The sequence below is a fragment of the Hemitrygon akajei genome, chromosome 8, assembly GCF_048418815.1.
Source record: "Hemitrygon akajei chromosome 8, sHemAka1.3, whole genome shotgun sequence".
NCBI classification, from domain to species: domain Eukaryota; kingdom Metazoa; phylum Chordata; class Chondrichthyes; order Myliobatiformes; family Dasyatidae; genus Hemitrygon; species Hemitrygon akajei.
Genome location: NC_133131.1, coordinates 10,147,085 through 10,170,203, shown reverse-complemented (window position 1 = coordinate 10,170,203; position 23,119 = coordinate 10,147,085). Strand labels below are relative to the sequence as shown.

At 42.4% G+C, this 23,119-nt stretch overlaps 2 protein-coding genes across 3 annotated transcripts in view; one reads left to right on the top strand and one right to left on the bottom strand.

The window, feature by feature from the left end:
* Positions 1–23,119, bottom strand: part of nle1 (notchless homolog 1 (Drosophila)) — a 50,922-nt gene that overhangs the window by 4,075 nt on the left and 23,728 nt on the right. For both annotated transcript variants that reach the window (XM_073053195.1, XM_073053196.1), the window contains exons 7-12: positions 20,480–20,672; positions 16,382–16,517; positions 9,487–9,533; positions 8,168–8,370; positions 2,545–2,704; positions 1,679–1,749 (exon numbers count right to left, since the gene is read on the bottom strand). In XM_073053195.1, the coding sequence (XP_072909296.1) occupies positions 1,679–1,749; positions 2,545–2,704; positions 8,168–8,370; positions 9,487–9,533; positions 16,382–16,517; positions 20,480–20,672 (810 nt within the window). The remainder of the gene's footprint in view (positions 1–1,678; positions 1,750–2,544; positions 2,705–8,167; positions 8,371–9,486; positions 9,534–16,381; positions 16,518–20,479; positions 20,673–23,119) is intronic.
* The window catches only part of LOC140731624 (multidrug and toxin extrusion protein 1-like), a 63,651-nt gene that overhangs the window by 36,628 nt on the left and 3,904 nt on the right, over positions 1–23,119 (top strand). The window lies entirely within an intron of this gene.

Below are 23,119 nucleotides of genomic sequence, written 5' to 3'. Positions count from 1 at the left end.
TACATTGCAATGCATAATTAAAATGATAAATTATAACACAATATAAATATATAAAAATTAAATAAGTAGTGCAAACAGAGCAAAGAAAGAAAAAAAAAGTACACGAGTTCATTGTCCAGAAATCTGATGGCAGTGAGGAAGAAGCTGTTCCTAAAACACTGAGTGTTGTCTTCAGGTTCCTGTACCTACTCCCTGATGGTAGCAATGAGAAGAGGGCACGTCCTGGGTGGTGCGGGGCCTCAATGATGGATTCCACCTTTTTGAGGCATTGACTTTTAAGGATATCTTCGATGATGCCATGATGCAACTTTCAGCATCTTTTTCTGATCCTATACTGTGCCCCCCCCCCCCCGTACCAGACGGTGATGAAATCAGTTACAATGCTCTCTACAGTACATCCTAGAAATTTGCAAGAGTTTTTGGTGATATACCAAGTCTCCTCAAGCTTCTAATAAAATATAGCTGCTGTCGTGCCTTCTTTGTAATTACATCAATATGTTGGGTCACATTAGATCTTCAGAAATGTTGACACCCAGGAACCTGAAACTGCTCACCCTTTCCATTGCTGATCCCTCAATGAGGACTGGTGTGCGTTCACTCGATTTTTGGATACTTCATATGTAGAAGTATCCTTCCCTTCAATTCCTTTGTCTTACTGAGGATGAGCGCGAGGTTGTTGTGACACCACTCCACCAGCTGATCTACCTTGCTCCTAATGCCTCCTCATCACCATGTGATACTCTGCCAACAAGAGTGGTGTCATCGGCAAATTTATAGATGTTTGAGCTCTACTGAGTCATACAATCGTGGGTGTAGAGAGAGTAAAGCAGTGGGCTAAGCACGCATCCTGAAGGTGTGCCAGTGTTGTCAGCAAGGAGATGTTATTTCTGATTTGCACGGACTGTGGTCTCCTGACAGGGAAGTCAAGGATCCAGTTGCAAAGGAAAGTACACAGACCCAGGTTCCCTTTCTTACGTAGTTCACTGTCCACCTATCCATCTAAACTTCTCACTGTCACCCACCTACCTTCTCCCTCACCCGGTCTCACCCATCACTTGCCAGCACATACTCCTTCCATGCTAACCCCCATTCTTATTCAAGCTTCTGCCCCTTCCTTTCCTATCCTGATGAAGGGTCTCTGCCCAAAACATCTCCTGTTTCATCCTCTGCGTAGATGCTGCCTGACCTGCTCAGTTCTTCCAGCACTTTGCGTATTGTGCTCAAGAGTTCCAGCATCTGCGGAATCTTGTGTTCGTAAAAAGTTTTCGTTTGCTTTGAAAGCAAGGCAACAATTCCTCATTACAAATTCAACTTGAAACCTACAAGAAGGAATTGGTACTATATACGTTACAATTATGCAAAGCAAGTATTCTGTTTTGGGTCAATGGCTTTTATCAGGTGGTGTGAAATACTAACTCTGCTTCTTTCCAGTGATGCTATCTGGTGCAGTGTCCCCGGCATTTCTGTGCTCTACTGACGCTTATTTCAACTTTCAGCCACTTATTTCATGACATTACAGAGGCACAGGCACAGACGTCTGAAGACATCTAAAACTGGATTAGCAAAATGACATTATTTTTATGAAAAGGTTTGATAGGTCCAGTAAGTTTAATTGATAACCCAGTCCTAATTCATGCAAACTGTTCAATGGACCACTCAGTTCTCGGTCCTTACTTACATTCTCAACACTTTGTCTTTTCCACCGCTTGCCACCCTTTGTCCATCAGGACTCCAATCAACAGCGAAAACCTGAAAGTTTAAATCAAGCATTATTGTTCTCTTGAGTACTTACAGATCAACACCAGGTACTGAAATGGTTCAGTTTTTACAGATGTCGCTAAGTTGATTTTGTCCATAAACTGGAAAATACACAACTTTTGTTTGAAATAGTAAATACACCTTCATAGTGTTGTTTTGAATAGCAAGGAAAGTTCATGAAACTAATGAGAATAACTACAGAAGGAAGGTGGAGGGGGCACAGATATATCATGGAAGCTTGATCAAATGTAGAAGTTTCCAAAAGCTGTGATATCCTGTATTGTGGATCACCCAATTGCATAGAGTTAGATGATTTAATAAATCCGACTGACATAAAGAGCTAATTGATCTATTATTGTCCAAAAACATTATATTTAAACAACAATTACAAATGGCAGATCAGTATCAACAGCTCTGAACTCATTCATATGTTTTAACACAAAGTTCTTAGACACTTACTTCAACACTAAGAGTTTCCAGTTTTCTTTTAATTTATATCCAGGTATCAGAATTTAAGAAACAGGAGCAGGAGTCAGTCACCAGAGCCGTCAACCCTGCTGCACCATTCAATAAGTATATGGCTAATCTAGCTTGAGACTCAACCTCCCCCCCCCCCCTTTTCTCCATAACTCTTAATTCCCCTGCTATACAAAAATCTAACTGTCTTAAATATGTTTAATGAGGCAGCTTCTACTGCTTCCCTGGGCAGAGAATTCCAGATTCACTGCTCTCCAGGTTATTCTGGTTTAATGGGTAATTGCATCTCCTGCTGGCAGGCCACCTTACCTCATCTGCATGACCAGGCAAGTCCACGGACAGCTTCTGTGCCTTCACATCCCACACTTTCAATGTGCTGTCACTGCTGCCGCTTGCCAGCAACCGACTGTCAGCTGACCACGCAATCTGATACACAGCCGACACATGACCACGGAGAGATGCCAAATATCTGGAAACAAGCAGTGAGCTCAATCACTTCTGCGTCCTTTTTTAAATGACACAAAAATGTCTTGCCTCTGTAGAGCAAACAACTAGCGTCAGCAATAAAACAATGCCAGGATCAACAACAAATCGCATTTCTGTGGCATCTTCCAAACTAGAAATATGCTGAGGAAATCAAAGGTAGGTTACCAAACAAAATCTGAGACTGCATCATGTAGAAAGGTTTTGGGATTGCTGACTGTCTTACTGCCCATTATGCTGCTAGTGTCTACAGACAGACAGACATACTTTATTGATCCCGAGGGAAATTGGGTTTCGTTACAGTCGCACCAAGAATAGTGTAGAAATATAGCAATATAAAACCATAAATAATTAAATGATAATAAGTAAATTATGCCAAGTGGAAATAAGTCCAGGACCAGCCTATTGGCTCAGGGTGTCTGACACTCTGAGGGAGGAGTTGTAAAGTTTGATGGCCACAGGCAGGAATGACTTCCTATGACGCTCAGTGTTACATCTCGGTGTAATGAGTCTCTGGCTGAATGTACTCCTGTGCCTAACCAGTACATTATGGAGTGGATGGGAGTCATTGCCCAAGATGGCATGCAACTTGGACAGCATCCTCTTTTCAGACACCACCGTCAGAGAGTCCAGTTCCACCCCCACAACATCACTGGCCTTGCAGGTCCTCCACTTCTGGCAGTGTTCAGTCCTTCCTTCACCATGTCAGTAGCTTCCTCTCGCTTTTCACTACTGTCAGTCATGCAAGTCCCGGGTGGAGACTCAGGAATACCGTCACACACAGATGTAGGAGGACTCTTTATGGCTGTTTCCGTAACAATTTTGCTTTAGAAAGATAGATAGATACTTTATTCATCCCCATGGGGAAATTCAACTTTTTTCCAATGTCCCATACACTTGTTGTAGCAAAACTAATTACATACAATACTTAACTCAGTAAAAAAATATGATATGCATCTAAATCACTATCTCAAAAAGCATTAATAATAGCTTTTAAAAAGTTCTTAAGTCCTGGCGGTAGAATTGTAAAGCCTAATGGCACTGGGGAGTATTGACCTCTTCATCCTGTCTGAGGAGCATTGCATCGATAGTAACCTGTCGCTGAAACTGCTTCTCTGTCTCTGGATGGTGCTATGTAGAGGATGTTCAGAGTTATCCATAATTGACCGTAGCCTACTCAGTGCCCTTCGCTCAGCTACCGATGTTAAACTCTCCAGTACTTTGCCCACGACAGAGCCCGCCTTCCTTACCAGCTTATTAAGACGTGAGGCGTCCCTCTTCTTAATGCTTCCTCCCCAACACGCCACCACAAAGAAGAGGGCGCTCTCCACAACTAACCTATAGAACATCTTCAGCATCTCACTACAGACATTGAATGACGCCAACCTTCTTAGGAAGTACAGTCGACTCTGTGCCTTCCTGCACAAGGCATCTGTGTTGGCAGTCCAGTCTAGCTTCTCGTCTAACTGTACACCCAGATACTTGTAGGTCTTAACCTGCTCCACACATTCTCCATTAATGATCACTGGCTCCATATGAGTTACCAGTTAGTAGTGTTCATCCTGAGCTGAACCTCCGAATCTGGAGATCCGGTAGACCACTCTTAGTCTGGCTTCTACCCTTTGACCTGTTCGGCACGAGTGGCCCCACCAAGAGCCAAACCATAAAGCCCTGACTCCAGCCAGCAGAGCCCTCCAGGTCATTGAGGCATACAAGCCTCCAAAGCATGACAAGGTTGTGTTCCTCTTAGAGGATTGGTGATCAAAAGCTTGGTTAAAGAGATGGGAAGTGTCGAGAGAGAGAGATGGGAGTAATTTCAGAGCTTTATCCACTGGGAACCTGAGGCACAGTTACAGATTGAGTAAACCAAGTCAGAAGGGTCCTGACGAAGGGTCTCGGCCTGAAACGTCGACAGTGCTTCTCCTTATAGATGCTGCCTGGCCTGCTGTGTTCCACCAGCATTTTGTGTGTGTTGTTTGAATTTCCAGCATCTGCAGATTTCCTCGTGTTTGCTCTGTGAATCCAAGTCAGAGTTTGCAAGAGGGTGAGATGAGAAGAATGTGGAGATCTCAGCAGGCTATTGGGTCAACTGCAGAGTAGATAAATTCCATCAATGCTTCCCCCCCCCCCCCAAAAAAAAAATTTACCTTCATGTCTAATTTCAGGAGAGCAGCCCCCTGGCCCCGAGTCATTATTTTGTTTCCTTTTCCATCACCTGTCACTCTCACCATGGCCTCCCTGAGTTAGCAAATTGGAAATTTCAGTCTGCAGGCAGTTAGGACTGGACTGAAAATGCCAAAGTTCACATCACTCTGTGGCTGCCATGGAAAAAGATCAACACAATAAGCGGTGTTTGAATGAGTACTGCAAGAACATACAGTGTACAGTACAGAAGTAGGTCCTTAAGATCACAACATCTATGCCAACCAGAATGTTAAATCAACTAACCCTACGTGCCGGCACATGTTCCGTATCTCTCCACTCCCTCATTTTCATAGGCCTGTCTAAAAGCCTCTTAATTTTACCAACAGCTGTGGCAGCACATTTCAGGCACCTCCCCTTTAAACCACCAACCCCCCCCTCCCCCCCCACCATATTAAAGTTATATCCTATAGTATTTGACATTTCTACCCTGGGAAAGAAGACTCTGAATATCTACCCTATCTGTACCTCTCATCATTTTATACACTTCTAGCAGGTTGCTGAGGCCCCAGAGAAATCAACCCAACTTGTCCAACACACAAAATGTTGCAGGAGCGGAGACCATCAACTGATTACTGATAAGTTCCAGTAAGATGGCTGCACGCTCTGATGCTTCAGTTCCTACATGGCCTATCAAAGGTGTTGTTGTCTTTTTTAGACTTTTTTTTGCGATTGCAAGACCCTGTTGGACATTAAGAACTTAAAGTACTCCAGGTTTACCCCTTCAGCAAGTGGCTCGCTGTCAGATATATACTGAAGGAGCTGGACTGGTGCGGATTGTGCTGTTGCCTGCGGCAGAGGAGTCAGTGTGCGAAGGTGGCGTGCAGTCTAACAGCAAGCGATCATCTTAGCCACTTGAGCTGTGTCCTGCTGGGCACTGTTAATGTGGAAGGCCGCCAGTCCGTTTCACTGATTTTTGGCAGAGGAAAGGGCTCACGGCGGGACAGCCACGTTGCCTCAGTCATGGTGAGGACAAGGCTTCAAGCCGTGGGGTTACCTGTTGCTCAGGAGAGAGGAGTTGGAGTCACTGCGTTCCACCAGAATGCCAGGTGCATGTGGCACGGTGCCCAAACTGGAGTTGGTGCTGCCTCCCAGTGTTCACTTTGCAGAAGAAAAGCTGCATTGTGTTCGACTGTAGACCTCTGTAAACATTCATGGACTCAGGGTCTTGGACTATATTTTTTTTGTATGGCTGTGTTTTACATGTGCTACATGTCCCTTGAGCTGTGTCTGACTGCTGGTACTGTGTTTTGCACCTTGGCCCTGGAGTTTTGCACCCCGGCTGTATTTGTGAACTTGAACTTGATGAAAGGTCTTGACCCGTTGAGTTCCTCCAGCAGTTCGTGTGTACTCCCGATTTTCAGCATCTGCAGTCTGAAAGGTTATTTGGGCAGTGGGAAAATCATCCCTCTTGCACTCCTTGATCTCTTCACTCGAGATTCAGCGTCACGCAACCCTGCCACTTTGATCTGGCCCACGCCTTCATTAACCAGGTCCAACACTTGCCTTTATTGCCTTCCTCTTCCTTACACAAGTCAGTGGGTTTGTGGGGGTGTGTGCCCCCTTGACATTAGGATTAGGTTTGAGGGTAAAGCTGGTGGATGTTTATGTGGGGCTGGGAGAGACAAGGTTCTGGAGTTTAGTGTGGTGAGGTATGTTGGACTGTGGTGAATAGGGTAGTGGAGCCACTTTAGTCTGGTCCATGCCTGGTCCGACACCACTTGGCTTAATCAGCCGGGTGTGCACTGGGACACATCATCAGTAATGGAAACTGGGATCGTCAGGTGTTCCAGGTCTTTAATCGTTAGACATCCTCACCCAGGTGACCCCGCAGGGCTGATCAGACCCGGCTTGTGTTTATCCCATGGTTCAAGATAATGAGAGGCATGTAATTTTGAGGTTTATTGTGTTTTAGACCTCGTTACTTGGCTTTAATTTCACCATTTGGGGAGTAGAATGTTCTGAGGCCTAGTTATGAGGCTTCATCTCAAAGGAAGGTTCAACTTCCCTACTTTAAACTTACATTGGTCTTTATTTTGCATCTGTATGCCTGATTTCCAGCACCTGCAGTCTCTCGTGTCTCCAAGCTTGTCGAACCTCTCCTTATACACTTTCTATTGTTCACTGTCCTGCTGAACCGTTCCTACACTTTCTCCAGAGCCTCCCCATCCTATTTGTAATGGAGTGGGGGTGTAACCAGAATTGCACTTATTTCTCCAAATGCCACCTACTCAAAGCTGCAAAGTGACTTCTTGCTGTATGCTCAGGGCCCTGACCAATGAAGACAAGCATGGCATATGCTTTTTTAAAGCACCCTATCTACTTCTGTTGCCAATTATAGGGAACTATGAACTTGGACCCCAAAATCAGTGGATTTTTCCATCCTACCTTAGTTCTATTTATCCCTTAAGCATGTTTACCAAAAACTGAAAAAAAGAGTTATCACATTACTCAAGAAGTACTGCATTGGATGTAATATGCTTTGAGATAACGTGGGATAGATAGCAAGAGGCAGCACACAAATGCAAGTTCCTTTTGTTTTGAGGTTTGCCAGCAGTAAACCCACAAGATTTCCAAAAGTTCCATGAATACTACCTCATTATTCCTTTTCCTGCACTATTTGTGTAATTTATAAAAATGTTACATCTTTGCATTGTTCCGCTGCCACAGAACAAGTACATTTCATATAATTCAATTCAGTGGTAATAAATCTGATTCAAAAATATCCTCCATGCAAAGAACCTTCCCTCCACAATAAGCTTCGGATCGCTCCCAGTACACCTTTCATTTCGTTGCCTCTTCACCACCCTGCTAACTATTTCAACAAGCCACTCAGCTGCAGTAGGTATAGCAGCACTCTGATTGTACCGTCAGGAAGGCAGCCAGCCCTCAGCTTTGCAAAGTTAGCCCACAGGTAATAGATAATTTAGATTTAGATACATGGCATGATAATGTGCTTTTCCGGCTTTAGCCAGTGCCACTCAATTACACCCACGTGACCAATTAACCTACTAACCCGTATATCTCTGGAATGCGGGAGGAAACTGGAGCACCTCATGGACACAAGGAAAACGTACAGACTTCTTACAGAAAGCAGAGAGAATTGAACCCGGGTCGCTGGCACTCTAATAGCATTGAGCTAACCACTATGCCGGAAATAAATGCATTGATAAATGCTGAATTTACCAGTGACACTCAAATCCCACCATCCCACCTGGGAACAAACAAAAACTATTAGCGTGCTTACTTGCCAGTCCGGCCATCCCACAGTTTTACTGACTTGTCGAATGATGCGCTGGCAATAAGCCTGGTGTCTGGAGAGAAGCAGACTTCATTTATTAGAGCCTGGTGGCCCGTCATTCGGGCCAAGGGCTTCTTGTCCTCCGCGGGCTTCCAGAGAAAAAGGGTGAAGTCATCTGACCCCGAAACCAGCCGCTCATGCCCCTGCCCCTGAAAGAAAACCCAGCTCATTAGGATCAGTTCACCAACACAGAAATCAGTATAAAAAGTATATTCCAACATGGGACCTCAGAAGATCTTCGTTTGGTCCTTAGAAAGAAACTTAACTCAGACCTGCTCTGATGTTTCTCCTAACAAGCACACAGGACTGGTCAAAAGTGGAACCCGGCCTCTACTCCCTAAGTGCAATAGTGCAGGAAGCTTTGAGAGCACTTTGTAACCTCTGGCATACCTGTGGCACAGTGGTACTACAGGTAGCACTGAGCAGCTTACAGCTCCAGTGACTCAGGTTCGATCCTGACCTCAGGTGCTATTGCCACATAGGTTCCCTGTGTGCTCCAGTCTCTTTACACACCCTAATGACGTGCTGGTTGGCTACTGTAAATTACCCCTAGTGTCGGAGAATTAGGGTGGAGTTGATTAGCATGTGAGATCATCTTCAGCACCCTCTCCATAACCTTCATCCTTTCAATAACAGGATGACCAGAACTGAATGCAATACCCCAGATACTGTCTAACCAGTTTTATAAAGCTGCAACATAACTTCCTGACTTGAATACAAAGCCTCAACTAAAAAAGGCAAGCATGCCATACCCCTTTCTCTACCACTCTATTGACCTGTGAAGTCACTTTCAGGGAGCCATAGAATTGGACCCCAAGATCCCTCTGTGCATCAACACTGTTGGGGGTCCAGCCATTGTGTACTTTCCTGTGCACAGATTTTCCTCAAGACGGCCAGAGGCCGTGTTGGTGCGCTGAAGATAACGGTGAACATGACCTGTGGTGCACGATGACCAAGGGAAATGCTTTCCTCCTGGTGTTGAGTAGACCACAGCAGTATTTCTTTAAGCAACCGATAGGTGTGATGAAACGCTGTAGGGGTGATACAGGCCACTGGGTGAATGTCACTTATAGCACCCCCGTTTTTCTGCCTGGTGCCTCCCAACCAATTAACAATTCATGGCTTCATGTCATCTGGAGCTTCGGCTTTATTTTAAACTAATAACCAAGTGCCGAGCAAATCAAATAAAGCTTAAATGTCAGACCACCTCCTGCAGGGCTCGGCAATCAATAGCTCTGAACTTTTATTCTCTTTTGTTCGCTTACCCGTGTTTGCTCGTATCGCTGCAAAGCTTTGTGCTTCAGTCCTTCCACTGCAAAATAAACCAATAAGAGGAAGTGAGAGCAGTGGCTTTATCTTTTAATCAACAGATCTTTATCTGCTTGATGGCCATTTGTTAAGCAACATCGCAGATCTTCAGATTAATTCACAAATGCACTAACTCGCAGAGAAGGGTGGCCTTCCACCTGCATTGTTTCCTAGCTCACTGCCTGACCTGACTACCATGAACTATATTTAGAACATCTTATGAATTGTGGGAAGAACAGGCTTTCGCTTTTGGCTGCCTTTCATACAAGGTCTGCGCTGGCTCAACAACAAAGCTATCTTTATAAAGTCTTTGAATATCATAAAACATCCCTAGTTATTTCACTGGAACAATAAAAAAATGAAATTTGGTAAGAAGTCACATCAATCCGTGGTACGAGGGGTGATTGATAAGTTTGTGGTCTATGGTAGGAGTCAATTTTAGAAAACCTAGCACATTTATTTTTCCTACATTTACACACTTAGTCCAGCGGCCGTGGAGCATACGGATCCCTTCTTTGCAGAAGTCGGTGTCTTGGACCTCCAGAAGTGGTCCACAGCATGGGGTGATTGATAAGTTTGTGGCCTAAGGGAGAAGGAGATGAATTATTAACTTCAAACTTGCTGCATTTTCACTCAAAGAGTTGAAATGCATGTGCATGTAATGAGAGCTGTACAACTCATCTCCTTCTACCTTAGGCCACAAACTTATCAATCACCCTGCTGTGGACCACTTCTACAAAGGGATCCGTATGCTCCACGACCTCTGGACTAAGTGTGTACATGTAGGAGGGGACTATGTTGAAAAATAAATGTGCTAGGTTTTCTAAAATTGACTCCTACCATAGACCATGAACTTATCAATCACCCCTCGTGGTGTAACGGTTAGCATAACGCTACTGCAGCATCAGCAATCCGGATTAAATTCCACCGCAGTCTGAAAGGAGATTGTCCGTTTTCCCCAGCGCTGTGTGAGTTTTCTCTGGGTAATCCAGTTTCCTTCCACATTTCAAAGGTGCATGGGTTAGTAGGTTAATTGGTCACATGACGGTAACTGGACAGTACGGACTCATTGGGCTGAAAGGACCTTTTACCCTGCTGTATCACTAAATAAAATAAATCCTGTTCCACCCTTTAAAGAATTTATAACTGTTTCTCCATTTCTTATACCCTCCTGACCTTATGACATGGCAGCAGAATTAGGCCACTCGACTCATCGAGTCTGCTCCACCAAACTATCATGGCTGATTTATTATCCCTTTCAACCCCATTCTCCTGCCTTCTCCCCATAACCTTTGACGCCCTTTCTAATCAAGATGCTATAAACCAACGCTTTACAAATACCCTATCACTTGACCTCCACAGCCATCTGTAGCAATAAATTCCACAGATTCACCACCACCTGGATAAAGAAATTCCTCCACATCTCCGTTCTAAATGGACGTCTCTCTAATCTGAGGCTGTGCTCTTTGATCCTAGACTCACCCACTATAGGAAACATCCTCTACACATCCACACTAATTAAGCCTTTCAATATTCAATTGGTTTCAATGAGATCCCCTCTCATTCTTCTAAACTCCAGATAGTACAGGCTCAGAGCCATCAAATGCTCTTCATATGTTAACCCTTGCATTCCCGAAAGAATTCTCATGAATTTCCTCTGAACTCTCTCCAATGTCAGCACATCTTTTCTTAGATAAGGGGTCCAAAACTGCTCAGAATACTCCAAATGCAGTCTGACCAATGCCTTATAAAGTGCCAGCATTACATCCTTGCTTTTATATTCTAGTCCTCTTGAAATGAACGGTAACATTGCATTTGCCTTCCTCACCACTGACTCAACCTGAAAGTTAATCTTTAGGGAATCCCGCACGTCCCTTTGCAGTTGATTTCTTACAAATTTTCTCCGTTTAGAAAATAGTCTTCGCCTTCATTCCTTCTACCAAAGTGCATGACCATACATTTCCCTATATTCTATCTGCCACTTCTTTGCCCACTCTCCCAATTTGTCTAAGACCTCTGCAGACTCCCTGCTTCCTCCACCTATCTTTGTGTTGTCCACAAACTTGCCACAAAGCCATCAAGTCCATAATCCAAATCATTGACGTATAACGTGAAGTGGTCCCAATTCCTGCGTAACACCACTAGTCACTGACAGCCAATCAGAAAAAGCCCCCTTTATTCCCAGTTTTTGCCTCCTGCCGGTCAGCCAATATTCTATCCATGCTAGTATCTTTCCTATAATACCATGGGGCTCTTATTAAGCAACCTCACGTATGGAACCTTGTCAAAAGCCTTCTGAAAATCCAAGTAAATAACATCCACTGACTCTCCATTGCCTATCTTACCTGTTACTACGTCAAAGAATTCCAACCAATTCCAAAGACTTGTCAGGTAAGATTTCCCCTTCAGGAAATTATATTGACTTTGACCTATTTTATCATGTGCGTCCAAAAACCCTGAAACCTTATCCTTAATAATGGACTCCAATGTCTGTCCAAACACTGGAGTCTGGCTAACTGACTTAGAAGTTCCTTTCTTCCCTCTCGCTCCCTTCTTTAACAAGATTCAATAATTATATCTCCAAGTGCTCTAAGTGTTCGAAGGTGTGCCAGTCTCAACCTTAGATGCATTCAATAACTAAGCATACACAGCTTACTGGGGCAGGAACTTCAAGGATTCTTAACCCTTTGACAGAAAAAAATTCTTTCATCTGGATGCTGTATCAGTCAATTACTAACTGTGACATTTTGACTTTTAAGTTGTGAACTTTCCAGCTGGAGGAGACAAATTGCTAAGCAAAGGTTGGATTAAAGTGGCTGCTTTTATGAGATTTGTTAAAGGAAAGTGAGGTAGGAAGATTGAGGGAGGGACTTGTTGAAGAGCTGCCCTTGATAGAGTGGCAAAAAACTGGTCAGGTGCAAGAGGTCAGAAATGGAGTAGAGAAGTTTCAAGAGGATTGTTGGGGCTGGAAGGTGACAAGAGAGAGGGTGGAGCACACAGGAAGGAGGCATAAGTTGAGTTGTGCATAAAGAATGAGTGTTTTAAATGAGAAATAAGATCAGCAGGCCTATGGCTAGCCATGATGGATAAATAGGATATACTTGAGTGAACATGCAAGCAGTAAATGTCTAAGGAATAGTCTTGTTGGGAGAACATTCAGCTTGTTATTTTTAACTGGTCAGCAGACTCTACCCTTCTCCACAGAAATGAACTTTTAGTTGGGTTTGCCGTTGGGAATGAAGTGAGATGGATTTAGCAGAACAAGCTCTCAAGTTAAAGAGCACTGATGTGAAACCAACCTGATTTACAGAAAATTGTATGAGATCAGAAACTGTGTCCTTAATCCCTGTGATGGAAAATGCGAGAGTACTTGGCAAGGGTATGAAAAAAGGTTTACAAAAATAATAAAAATATGGAACTGTTATTACATGGAAGAGATGACAAGGTTGTAAGTTTGTTCTGTGGGAACTAAGATGCTTCAGGATTGACCGATTGTTATTAATATAATGAAGGGTTTGATTCGGAGATATAGGGAAATCGGCTATTTAACTTATTGAGCCTATTAGTTATTGAGTAAAAAACTCCTCGTAATTGCCCCAAATCTGTTTGTACCTTTAATTTACATAGACACTACAGTACAGGCCCTTCAGCCCACGATATTGTACTGATCTTTTAATGTACTCCAAGACCATTCTAACCCTTCCCTCCTACATAATCCTCGGTTTTTCTATCATCCATGCACTTCCCCGATCTTTCATTAATTCATAATTGAGTTTAGAATATACGATTCAGCATCAATTGTTGTTCAGAAGACAGCCCCACATTATTACCATCGTTTGTACATAGAAATGTTTCTAAATGTTACTCCCAAGCAGAAAACACCCAAACCACTCATGAGACTTGAATACGTATAAAGTGCAGAGCATCAACTTAGTTTACAGAGCAACTGATACTGGCAGTAAATGTCAGACTCCGAGATAACATCTAATGCTTGCTTTTAGTATTTTGGAGTGCAAAGGACATGAAATCCTAAACATAACAGATTCTGCAGATGTTGGAAATCCAGAGCAACAAACATACAAAATTCTGGAGAAATTCAACAGGTCAGGCAGTATTGAAAGAGAAAAATCCTGACATTGTGGAACAGTAGTAGTAAAAACAAGATTTGCATTTATAGAGTGCATTTGTGACATGATGGTTATAAAATAGGAAATGTAGCACTAAATTTATACACTATTGTACAATTTTATGAGAACTTTATTCTCACAAATAGCTATAACAATATGATCTGCATTAATGAGTTTGATTTAAAGATAAATATTAGTTATGGGAGATAATGCCTGTTCAGAATATTGTCATGGGATCTTTTCGTCCATCTGCCTTAGTCTAAATCTCATCCAAAAAGATGGATCGTTCAAAATGTAGCAATGCTATGCTGGTAGCATCAGCAAAAACGTTGTGCTGAAGTGGTTGGTGTGTGGTACGCTCTGCCGGGGTGGTGGTAGAGGCAGATACATTAGTGGCATTTAAAAAACTTAAATAGGTAGGCCAAATTTTACAGACAATTGTACAAAAGTTGCAAAGCACTTATCTATGAAAAGATCTTCAAAGCACCTAATGCCCTTCCTGTGCCAGTCTAGAAATGTTAAATCCTGCATAAAAGGCAGAAAAAGACGATTATGTAGAATAGGACTAGAGAAGAGAAAAACCGTGAAGCCCGTTCTTATTTTCTGAACTGAGCCCATATTCTCAGAGTGTGTCTGATAACCGGATTAACAATTGATTTAGGCAAATGGCAAGGAAGTGCGGAGATGGAGAGATTTTATTAAGAGTCAGCTCCATTGCCACCCATCAGACCGATTATAAAAGCAAGACCAAAAGACAAGACAATGTATGTTGGCTGCCCGGTAATATAAATGAAAATTGGGCAAGGCCATACCAACTACCCTTTTAGGTTTCTGTTAGTCTGGGATGTTTGCCCTTCCATAGATAGGATGAAGTAATAGAATCTAATGAATCACAAACAAGCTTTAGAAACAAAAATTGGTAAAGATTGAAATAAGTATAAAAATTTAGGAAGGATATACATTTTTACATTAATTCAACCTGTCAGAGACATGGACAAAGGTGACCACTGTGCTAAACTGTTTTGTATGATTTAAAAGATTAGTGAAATTTTCTCCAAAAAAGATGCTTATAATTTCTTGTTACTGTAATGCCAAGGTAAGTAAATTGATTATTTACTACTTTAAAAGGGAGGTTATAAATTCTAGTAATTGTGCCTCTCTATTTATTGGGAGAGAGTTCGCTCTTATGTAAATTAAGTTTCTCATTTCTTTAAGTATCTCCAAATTAGACATTTTATCAACCCTTTAATACCAAACTTTCCTGAGGTACCCATTAAAAATGTTGTGGATTTGTTTCTTCATGTGAATCCATTGGGTAAAGGTTTAATTTCTACCATTCGAGATATGTTAACGATGTTGAGGCGAGCCCTCTTCCACAAAATTAAAACTACCTGGGAGCATAATTTAATTTAAATCTTTCTTTGTCCAACAAGGTTTGGGATTCAATTCTCAAGTCAGAGATTTTTTTTAAACTTTATCTCATATACTTAATTGCCATTTGGAACCTAACCCTCTGATTGCTCTTTTCAGTACTTCGGGAGAAGTTGACACACATCTGACTCCGACCAAGCGTTGTACATTGTCTTTTGCCTCTCTTTTGGCCAGACGTGCGGTCCTTCTTAGGTGGACAGATGCTGCCCCACCCACTCATGCTCAATAGCTCAGAGATATTATGTCCTGCTTAGACCTTCAAAAGATTCATTATTCACTTCTTAATTCGGACATAAAGTTCCAAAAGGTGTGAGGACCTTTTCTTGAATATTTTCATAATTCCCATTTAGATTAAGGGTGCATCCCTCCTTTTTTTTTCTCTTTTGCATTTAAATTCCTTACTTCCAGCTTCCTACGGTTAAGATTTATGTTTTTTTTAATGTGTAAACATATTATAGATTAGGTAGTAGGCAATATACCCTCTTTTTATAAATACAGCTCTGTGGTGATAAAGTTCTGATGAACTTATTTTATACATCGTAAGGTTGGCTTGGAGTTGGATAGTGGGGGGGGGTGGGGTGGTAACTAACTTTATATGATTCTACTATGGGTGCTTTTCTTAATTGTTATGAACTGTACTTTTGATATGTTTATTTTGCACTGTATAAATCTCTTCTTTTTAAAAACTTTTTTTTTGCTTTGTCGCAGTGTAGAAACTTATTTTAAAAAAACTTAAATAGGCATGTAACTCCACCACGGATGGTCCCAAGTTCAGCTGCAAAAGGAAGAGGGTTGGGTTGAGACTAGCAGACCCCATCCCATAAAAACCCAGAGCTACAGAAGCTCCAAAGGCTTGAAGCCTGGGACAGAAAGGTTCTTTGCCCAGAACACACCAAGAAGATGGGCTACATCTGGGAACAACTTGAAAGACAGTCCCAGTTCAGAAGATTCTAATGCACTGCTGTCAGTGACATATGCCCCAGTAGGGGTGATATGTTTAACTAACTAAATCAGCACAGGGATGATAGAAACATGGAGGGCAATATAGGAGGAAAGGTTGGATTAATCTCAGAGGAGGTTAAAATGTTGACACAGCATTGTGGGTCAAAGGACCAAACTCTTCTATATCGTCTAAGTCTCTTGAATCAACAACCTTCCACAGCAGTGACAAGAGTGCTACTCGCTGCACCTTGGCTTACACTATGAACAGCATAAAGACAACAGAGTTTCTAACAGTTTCAATATAAACAGTGGTTAAGAAAACAGGTTGAGTAAGGTTAGCAACATCACCCACAAGAATCATTCGCGTCCCGGGGTACAATGGTGGCTTCAGCAGGTTCAAAGGCTCCAGTTCGCAGTACGTAGTCTGTACTAAGTGCCATTGTGTTTACCCAGTGTGCATGACCCTGTAACGTTCGACACATGACCCCCTGAAACCAGAACAGAGCAACAGTTACCAAATTGATGTGAATTAATACCTTGACTTCCTAAAAGAAACAAAAGTGTTATTGAGACACAACAGAGCAGATGCATATCATCATGCACACAATTGATAACATACATTTTTTATTTCGATGTTTTAGCACTAAACACTCTGAACAGCAGCTCCCAACAAGTTAACCCATAAACCATATCAACATTTTGAAGATAGTCTGTAAATGCACCTTTGGGAGTGAAAGGACCGAAAGGTATTAGAAAGGATCAGAGATACTCTGCATTTATGGAGAAGTCTGAACTAGAGATCATAAAAGGGCTTGTTCGTTATGTGCTGTGTTGTATGATGTGGACAATCATGGTCTTTCCATGGCCATGGATGTTCTTGGCAATTTGTTCTATACAGGCAGTCCACGGGTTACGAACGAGTTCCATTCCTGAGTCCATCTTTACTTAAGTCGAAACAGATACATCCAGTATTATTTAGCGTCAGTTAGTCAAATGTTTGTCTTAATATATAGTATATATTTTACCTTTTTATGCATATACAACACTAAAGAAACATATGTATTTCAATAATTAAACCACTGTGTTGCTTAGTAATAATTGTAGCTTTCATCGGGGCAGGGCCTTTCACATGCTCCAGTATTCTCACTTTATCCTTTACCTGTATCCTTTAAAATTGTTCCGATCATTGACCGACTGTTGCCTAACGCTTTTCCAATGACTGATGGCGTTTCGCCTCTTTCTGATCGCTTTATTATTTCCATTTTATTTTCAATCGTGATCGTTTTCCGTCAAGGGAACAGAAAACTGCAGATAACTGCAGATTCAGCAGCAGCTGCGGGTGGTGGGTCCTCTTCTCCCCTGGGTCCTAAAGTCCACCTGCACTGAGACAGGTTAAATGGGACAAGTAGAGGCAGTGCTGACTGGGGGGGGGGGGGGGGGGGGTCAGGGTGAATCTTGCTAAGAAATATTTAAGCCAAATACAAAGTTACACACTCAACACAGTGTTAATGGCAACGATATAAAGTGGCGGACGGCGTCGTGATCCGACTTAAAATGGCGGACGGCATTCTCCTCCCTCCATTCATAAGTATGAGTTGTTTGTAAGTCGGACGTTCGTAACTCGGGGACTGCCTGTATTCTACGTAATTGGATTGCCATTACCTTCTTTTGGGCCAGTGTCCTTACAAGACGGGTGACCCCAGCCATTATCAATACTCTTCAGAGAGATTGCCACCTGGCATTAGTGGTTGCATAACCAGGATGTGATATGCACCAGCTGCTATTTGACCATCCACCACCATGGCTTCATGTGACCTTGATTGGCTTGAATGGGGGGCACTAAGCAGGTACTACACCTCGCTCATGGGTGACCTGGAGGCTAGCGGAGGAAAGGAGCACCTTACACCTCCTTACATAGAGATGTACTGTACCTCCACCCCGCCACCCACATCAAAGGGTAGCCCCTAATAAATCCAATCCAGGAGAAAGGTTGTTGCTCTAGGGTTAGTGAGAAAGTGGAATTCACCACCACAGGGAGTACAGGTGAATTTAAGGATAAAGGAGTGAATAGATATGTTGATGAGTGAGATGAGCGTGGAGGGAAGAGGCTCATCTGGAGCACAAATACTAGCATGGCTAAGATGGGCAAAATGGAATAGATTGCACATAAATCTATATAGAAATCAAAGGAGACTGCACAATACTTCTGTACTTCCATTTATTTTGAATCGGAATCAGGTTTAATATTACTGAGATATGTCATGAGATTTGTTGTTCTACGGCAAAAGAAAAATCAAATTATAAGTTACAATAAGAAACAGTAAAAATTTAAATAACTAGTGCAAATAGAGAGCAAAAAGAGTGGGGTAGTGTTCATGGGTTGCTTTATTGTCCATTCAGAAATCTGATGGTGGATGGGAAGAAGCTGTTCCTAATAATGTTGAGTATCTTCAGTCTCCCATATCCCCTCCCTGATGGCAGCAATGAGAATTGAAGTATTGCCTCAGTTTTGTTGAATTACAACCATCAAAAAGGTCAGTGCTTAGAGCCAATTCTCACAGCAAATACTTATTCACTTCAGGCTGTTTTCTGTTGCATCAGATTCCTGCAAAGATAGTTCAGGATCCTACTTACAGTAAACCGAAGCGACACACACAAAATGCTAGAGGAACTCAGGAGGTCAAGCAGCATCTATGCTGGGAAATAAACAGTCCATGTTTTGGGCTGAGATGCTTCAACATGTCTCTGTGGTTAAGAAGGCACACAGTGCACTGGCCTTCATTAATCATGGGATTGAGTTTAGGAGCCAAGCAGTAATGTTGCAGCTATACAGGACCCTGGTTAGACCCCACTTGGAGTACTGTGCTCAGTTCTGGTCACCTCACTACAGGAAGGATGTGGGAACCATAGAAAGGGTGCAGAGGAGATTTACAAGGATGTTGCTTGGATTGCGGTGCATGCCTTATGAGGATGAGTCAACTCGGCCTTTTCATGTTGGAGCAATGGAGTATGAGAGGTGACCCAACAGAGGTGTATAAGATAATGAGAGGCATTAATCATGTGGATAGTCAGAGGCTTTTTCCCAGGGCTGAAATGGCTAGCATGAGAGGGCACAGTTTTAAGGTGCTTGGAAGAGGTACAGAAAAAATGTCAGGGGTAAGGTTTTCTTACACAGAGAGTGGCGAGTGCGTGGAATGAGCTGCCGGCAATGGTGGTGGAGGCAAATACGATAGGATCATTTAAGAGACTCCTGGATAGGTACATGGAGCTTAGGAAAATAGAAGGCTATGGGTAATACTAAGTAATTTCTAAAGTAAGGATATGTTCAGCACAGCTTTGTGGGCCAAAAGGCCTGTTTTGTGTTGTAAGTTTTCTAACATCAACTATTTATTTCTCTCTGCAAATACTGCCTGGCCAGCTGTGTTCCTTCATTATTTTGTGTTTGCAAGATTTCCAAAATCTGCAGTCTCTTGTATCTCAGAAAATCAACAACATCCAGGAAACCAGTGCAAAATGCTGGAGGAACTCAGCAGGTCAGGCAGTATCTATGCAGAGGGATGAACAGTCGGCATTTTGGGCTGAAAGCATTTCATCATGGCCCAGAAAGGTGGCAAGCTGCACAGAAACATATGCTCAGTGGCCATTTCATTAGATACCTCCTGTATATATCCGTGGTTATTTGCTGTGTAGCCCATCCACTTCAAGGTTTGATATACTGTGTGTTCTGCACACCACTGTTATAACACGTGGTTATTTGAATTACTGTCGCCTTCCTGTCAGCTTCAACCAGTCTGACCATTCTCCTTCCTGACTTCTCTCATTAACAAGGCAGTCTCGCCCACAGAACTGCTGCTCACTGGAGGGTTTTTTTGCTTTTTGCATCATTCCCTGTACACTCCAGAAATGGCTGTGCATAAAAATCTCAGGAGATCAGCAGTTTCTGAGGTACTCAAAGTACCTCATCTGGCACCAACAATCATACCACGGTCAGTCACCTAGATCACATTTCTTCCCTCTCTTGATGTTTGGTCTGAACAACTGAACCTATTAAACACGAGAAATTCTGCAGATTCTGGAAATCCAAAGCAGTACACACAAAATGCTGGAGTAACTCTGCAAGTCAGGCAGCATCTATGGAAATGAATAAGCTATCGCCGTTTTGGGCTGAGATCCTTCTTCAGAATTGAACCTCTTGACCATATCTACATGCTTTTATGCTTTGAGCTGCTGCCACATGATTGGTTATTTAGATATTTGCATTAATGAGCAAGTGTGCCTAATAGAGTGGTCACTGAGTGTATGACTTCTCTTCAGCTAAAATTATCATTTGGTCTAAACCATTAACTACCTTTTCAATCTGGACACAAACAATGCATCAATTCAACAATAAATTTTATGCCAGCTACGTATGCTTTTTTTTGAGAAATCGTAAAAAGTCAATTCTACTCACATCTTCGGCCCGCCACACTTTAATAGTCCTATCTTGCGAGGATGAATAGAGGAGACCATCACCACCCCACTTCACGCAGGTTACTGACTGTGTGTGCCCAGTTAGGATTTTATCGCAACGCCCCAGCAATGTGTCCCATATCCGGATACTGCAGTCCTTTGATGAACTGGCCAGGTAACGACACTGTGGATTCCTAACAGCACAAGAAGAGACATTACCTCATTACAAAGTCAATTCAGAGCAGCAAATGCAAAATATTTAATAAAATTTTAAGCATTTGAACCATGGAATGACAGATCTTCAGCATATCTGGCTGACAATTCATGCTGTCTATAAGCAAGATTTCAGCCTTACCCTACTTTCCAGTTGTAGCTTTGGAAGTTATAGTTCATCTCATATTCTAGATATTTATTGCTCATCTATTATTATTATTTCTTTTCGTTTGTTGTCTTTTGCACACGGGTTGTCTGCCCTGTTGGTGCAGTCTTTCATTGATTCTACTATGGTTACTGAATTTATTGAGTATGCCCACAAGAAAGTGAATCTCAGGGTTGTATATAGTGACATATATGGACTTTGATAATAAATTTACTTTGAACTTTGAACATCCAAGGACTTAAATTTTTCCAAAGCCACTTCTTTCCAGGCAGTGAGCTGCAAAATAATCTGTTGCTTTGATCATCAGCTCTTTCTACCTATTAACTTAAATAGTCCCCCTCGTTATTGGCATATGTCCCCACACATCAAATGGAAACACTAAAGGCTCAAAGGATTGAGAATTTAGGATGCGGCCGCTCCAAACACCAAGCTAATGTATTCTCTGTGCTCAAACAAAAGATTCCAGCAGGTGCATAATAATATTAAAACATTCATTGTAGAGGATTACAATTTGTGTTTTTTTAAATTTATTTAGAGATACAGCACAGAGCCCTTCTGGCTCAACAAGCCTGCACTGCCCAATTACACCTATGTGACTAATTAACCTGAACATGTAGGTCTTTGGACAGTGGGAGGAAACCGGAGCACCCAGAGGAAACCCACATGGTCACAGGGAGAATGTACAAACTCTTACAGGCAGTGGCAGGAATTGAACCTGGGTCACTGGCATTGTAGTAGTGTTACACTAACTGCTACGCTACTATGCCACCCACAGTAGATTTGTTATAAACACAGAAAATACTAATAGTTCTCAGGTCAGACTGCATCTTATCGAGAAAGAAACTAAGTTAAAACTTCAGGCAATTAATCTTTCAAATGAACAAGTAAATGTGCAACATCAGAAGTGTTTTTTAAGTCATGGAGGGGTGTAAAGAGAATAAAAGGAAAGTCTTTTGATAAGGTGTACACTAAGAGAGACTGAAGAATACAAATCATGGCGTTACTGGCTGAGGAAACCAAGTTAATGGAGTCGATGCGGAAGAGTTTTGATGCCCATTCACTTAAACCAGGTGCAAGGCTGGATCATTCCAAGCGCCGAACCGATTTGGTGAGATCGAGAATAACTTCGGGCTGGGAGGCCCAACTGTATTGTGGCACTGGGATCCAGCCCCAGAGCAAGGCACTACCCAGGGCTTGGACAATTTTAATGCTGGCACAGATAATGTGGAAGCCCAAAGGTCAGGCTGATTTTCACTCACTCTCCACAAAGGTACAATTCCTTTCTCTGTGGAAGAGGCTGTGAACTGATCTGGCTGTTCTGCACTTTTGCCCCGCAGATCTGGGTCTCAGTCTGGTTAAATGTTGCTGGCTTTTATTGTTTGCATGATTTGTGTTTTCTCTCTTTCTCTGCACAGTGGCTTTTGGTCTTTCTTTTTTTAAATGGGGTATTTCAGGTTTCTTGCTGTGTAACTGCCTGTAAGGAGACAAATTTCAAGCTGTGTATTTAATGCATTCTTTGATAATAAATGTGCTTTGAATGTTTGAATATTAAAATATATATGGGGGGGGGAGGAGGAGGAGGGGGGAGGGAGAGACAGAGCGCTAAGCAGGTGGTACACCTTGTCCAAGGGTGACTTGTAGGCTAGCAGAGGAAAGGAACAGCTTACACCTTCTTTGGTAGAGACGTCTCTCCGTCCTGCCAACCAAAGATTGGGGAAGACTGGGAAGTTATTCATGAGTTAATGGTGAATGGCAGAGTTCTTTTTAAGAGAAACTGGAAAATACAAGAGGAAAAGGAGAAGAAAATGCTGAAAGTGTAAGATCCTTGTGAGGAGTGTAAACACAAGGATAGACCAGATGGGCCTCATAACTTGCTTCTCCACCATAAATCTAACATCAAAAAGAACCTGCATGCAAGTTACTGTACCTCAATATTGAATTTTGTCTGGGGTTGCTGACTGTTAACAGTGAAACAACTGCTTACAGAATAACACACACAACAATGATGAGGCTTTATAAGGCATTAGACAGATCATACTTGGAGCACTGTGAGCAGTTTTGGGCCCCTTATCTAAGAAGGGATCAGTCAGCATTGGAGAGAGTCTTGGGGGGGGGGGGGTTCATGAGATTGATCCCAGAGCTGAAAGGGTTAACATATGAGGAAAGTTTGATGGCTCTGGGCCTGTACTCGCTGCAGTTTAGAAGAATGGGGGGGGGGGGGGAATATCATCGTAACCTTTTGAATATTAAAAAGCATAGACA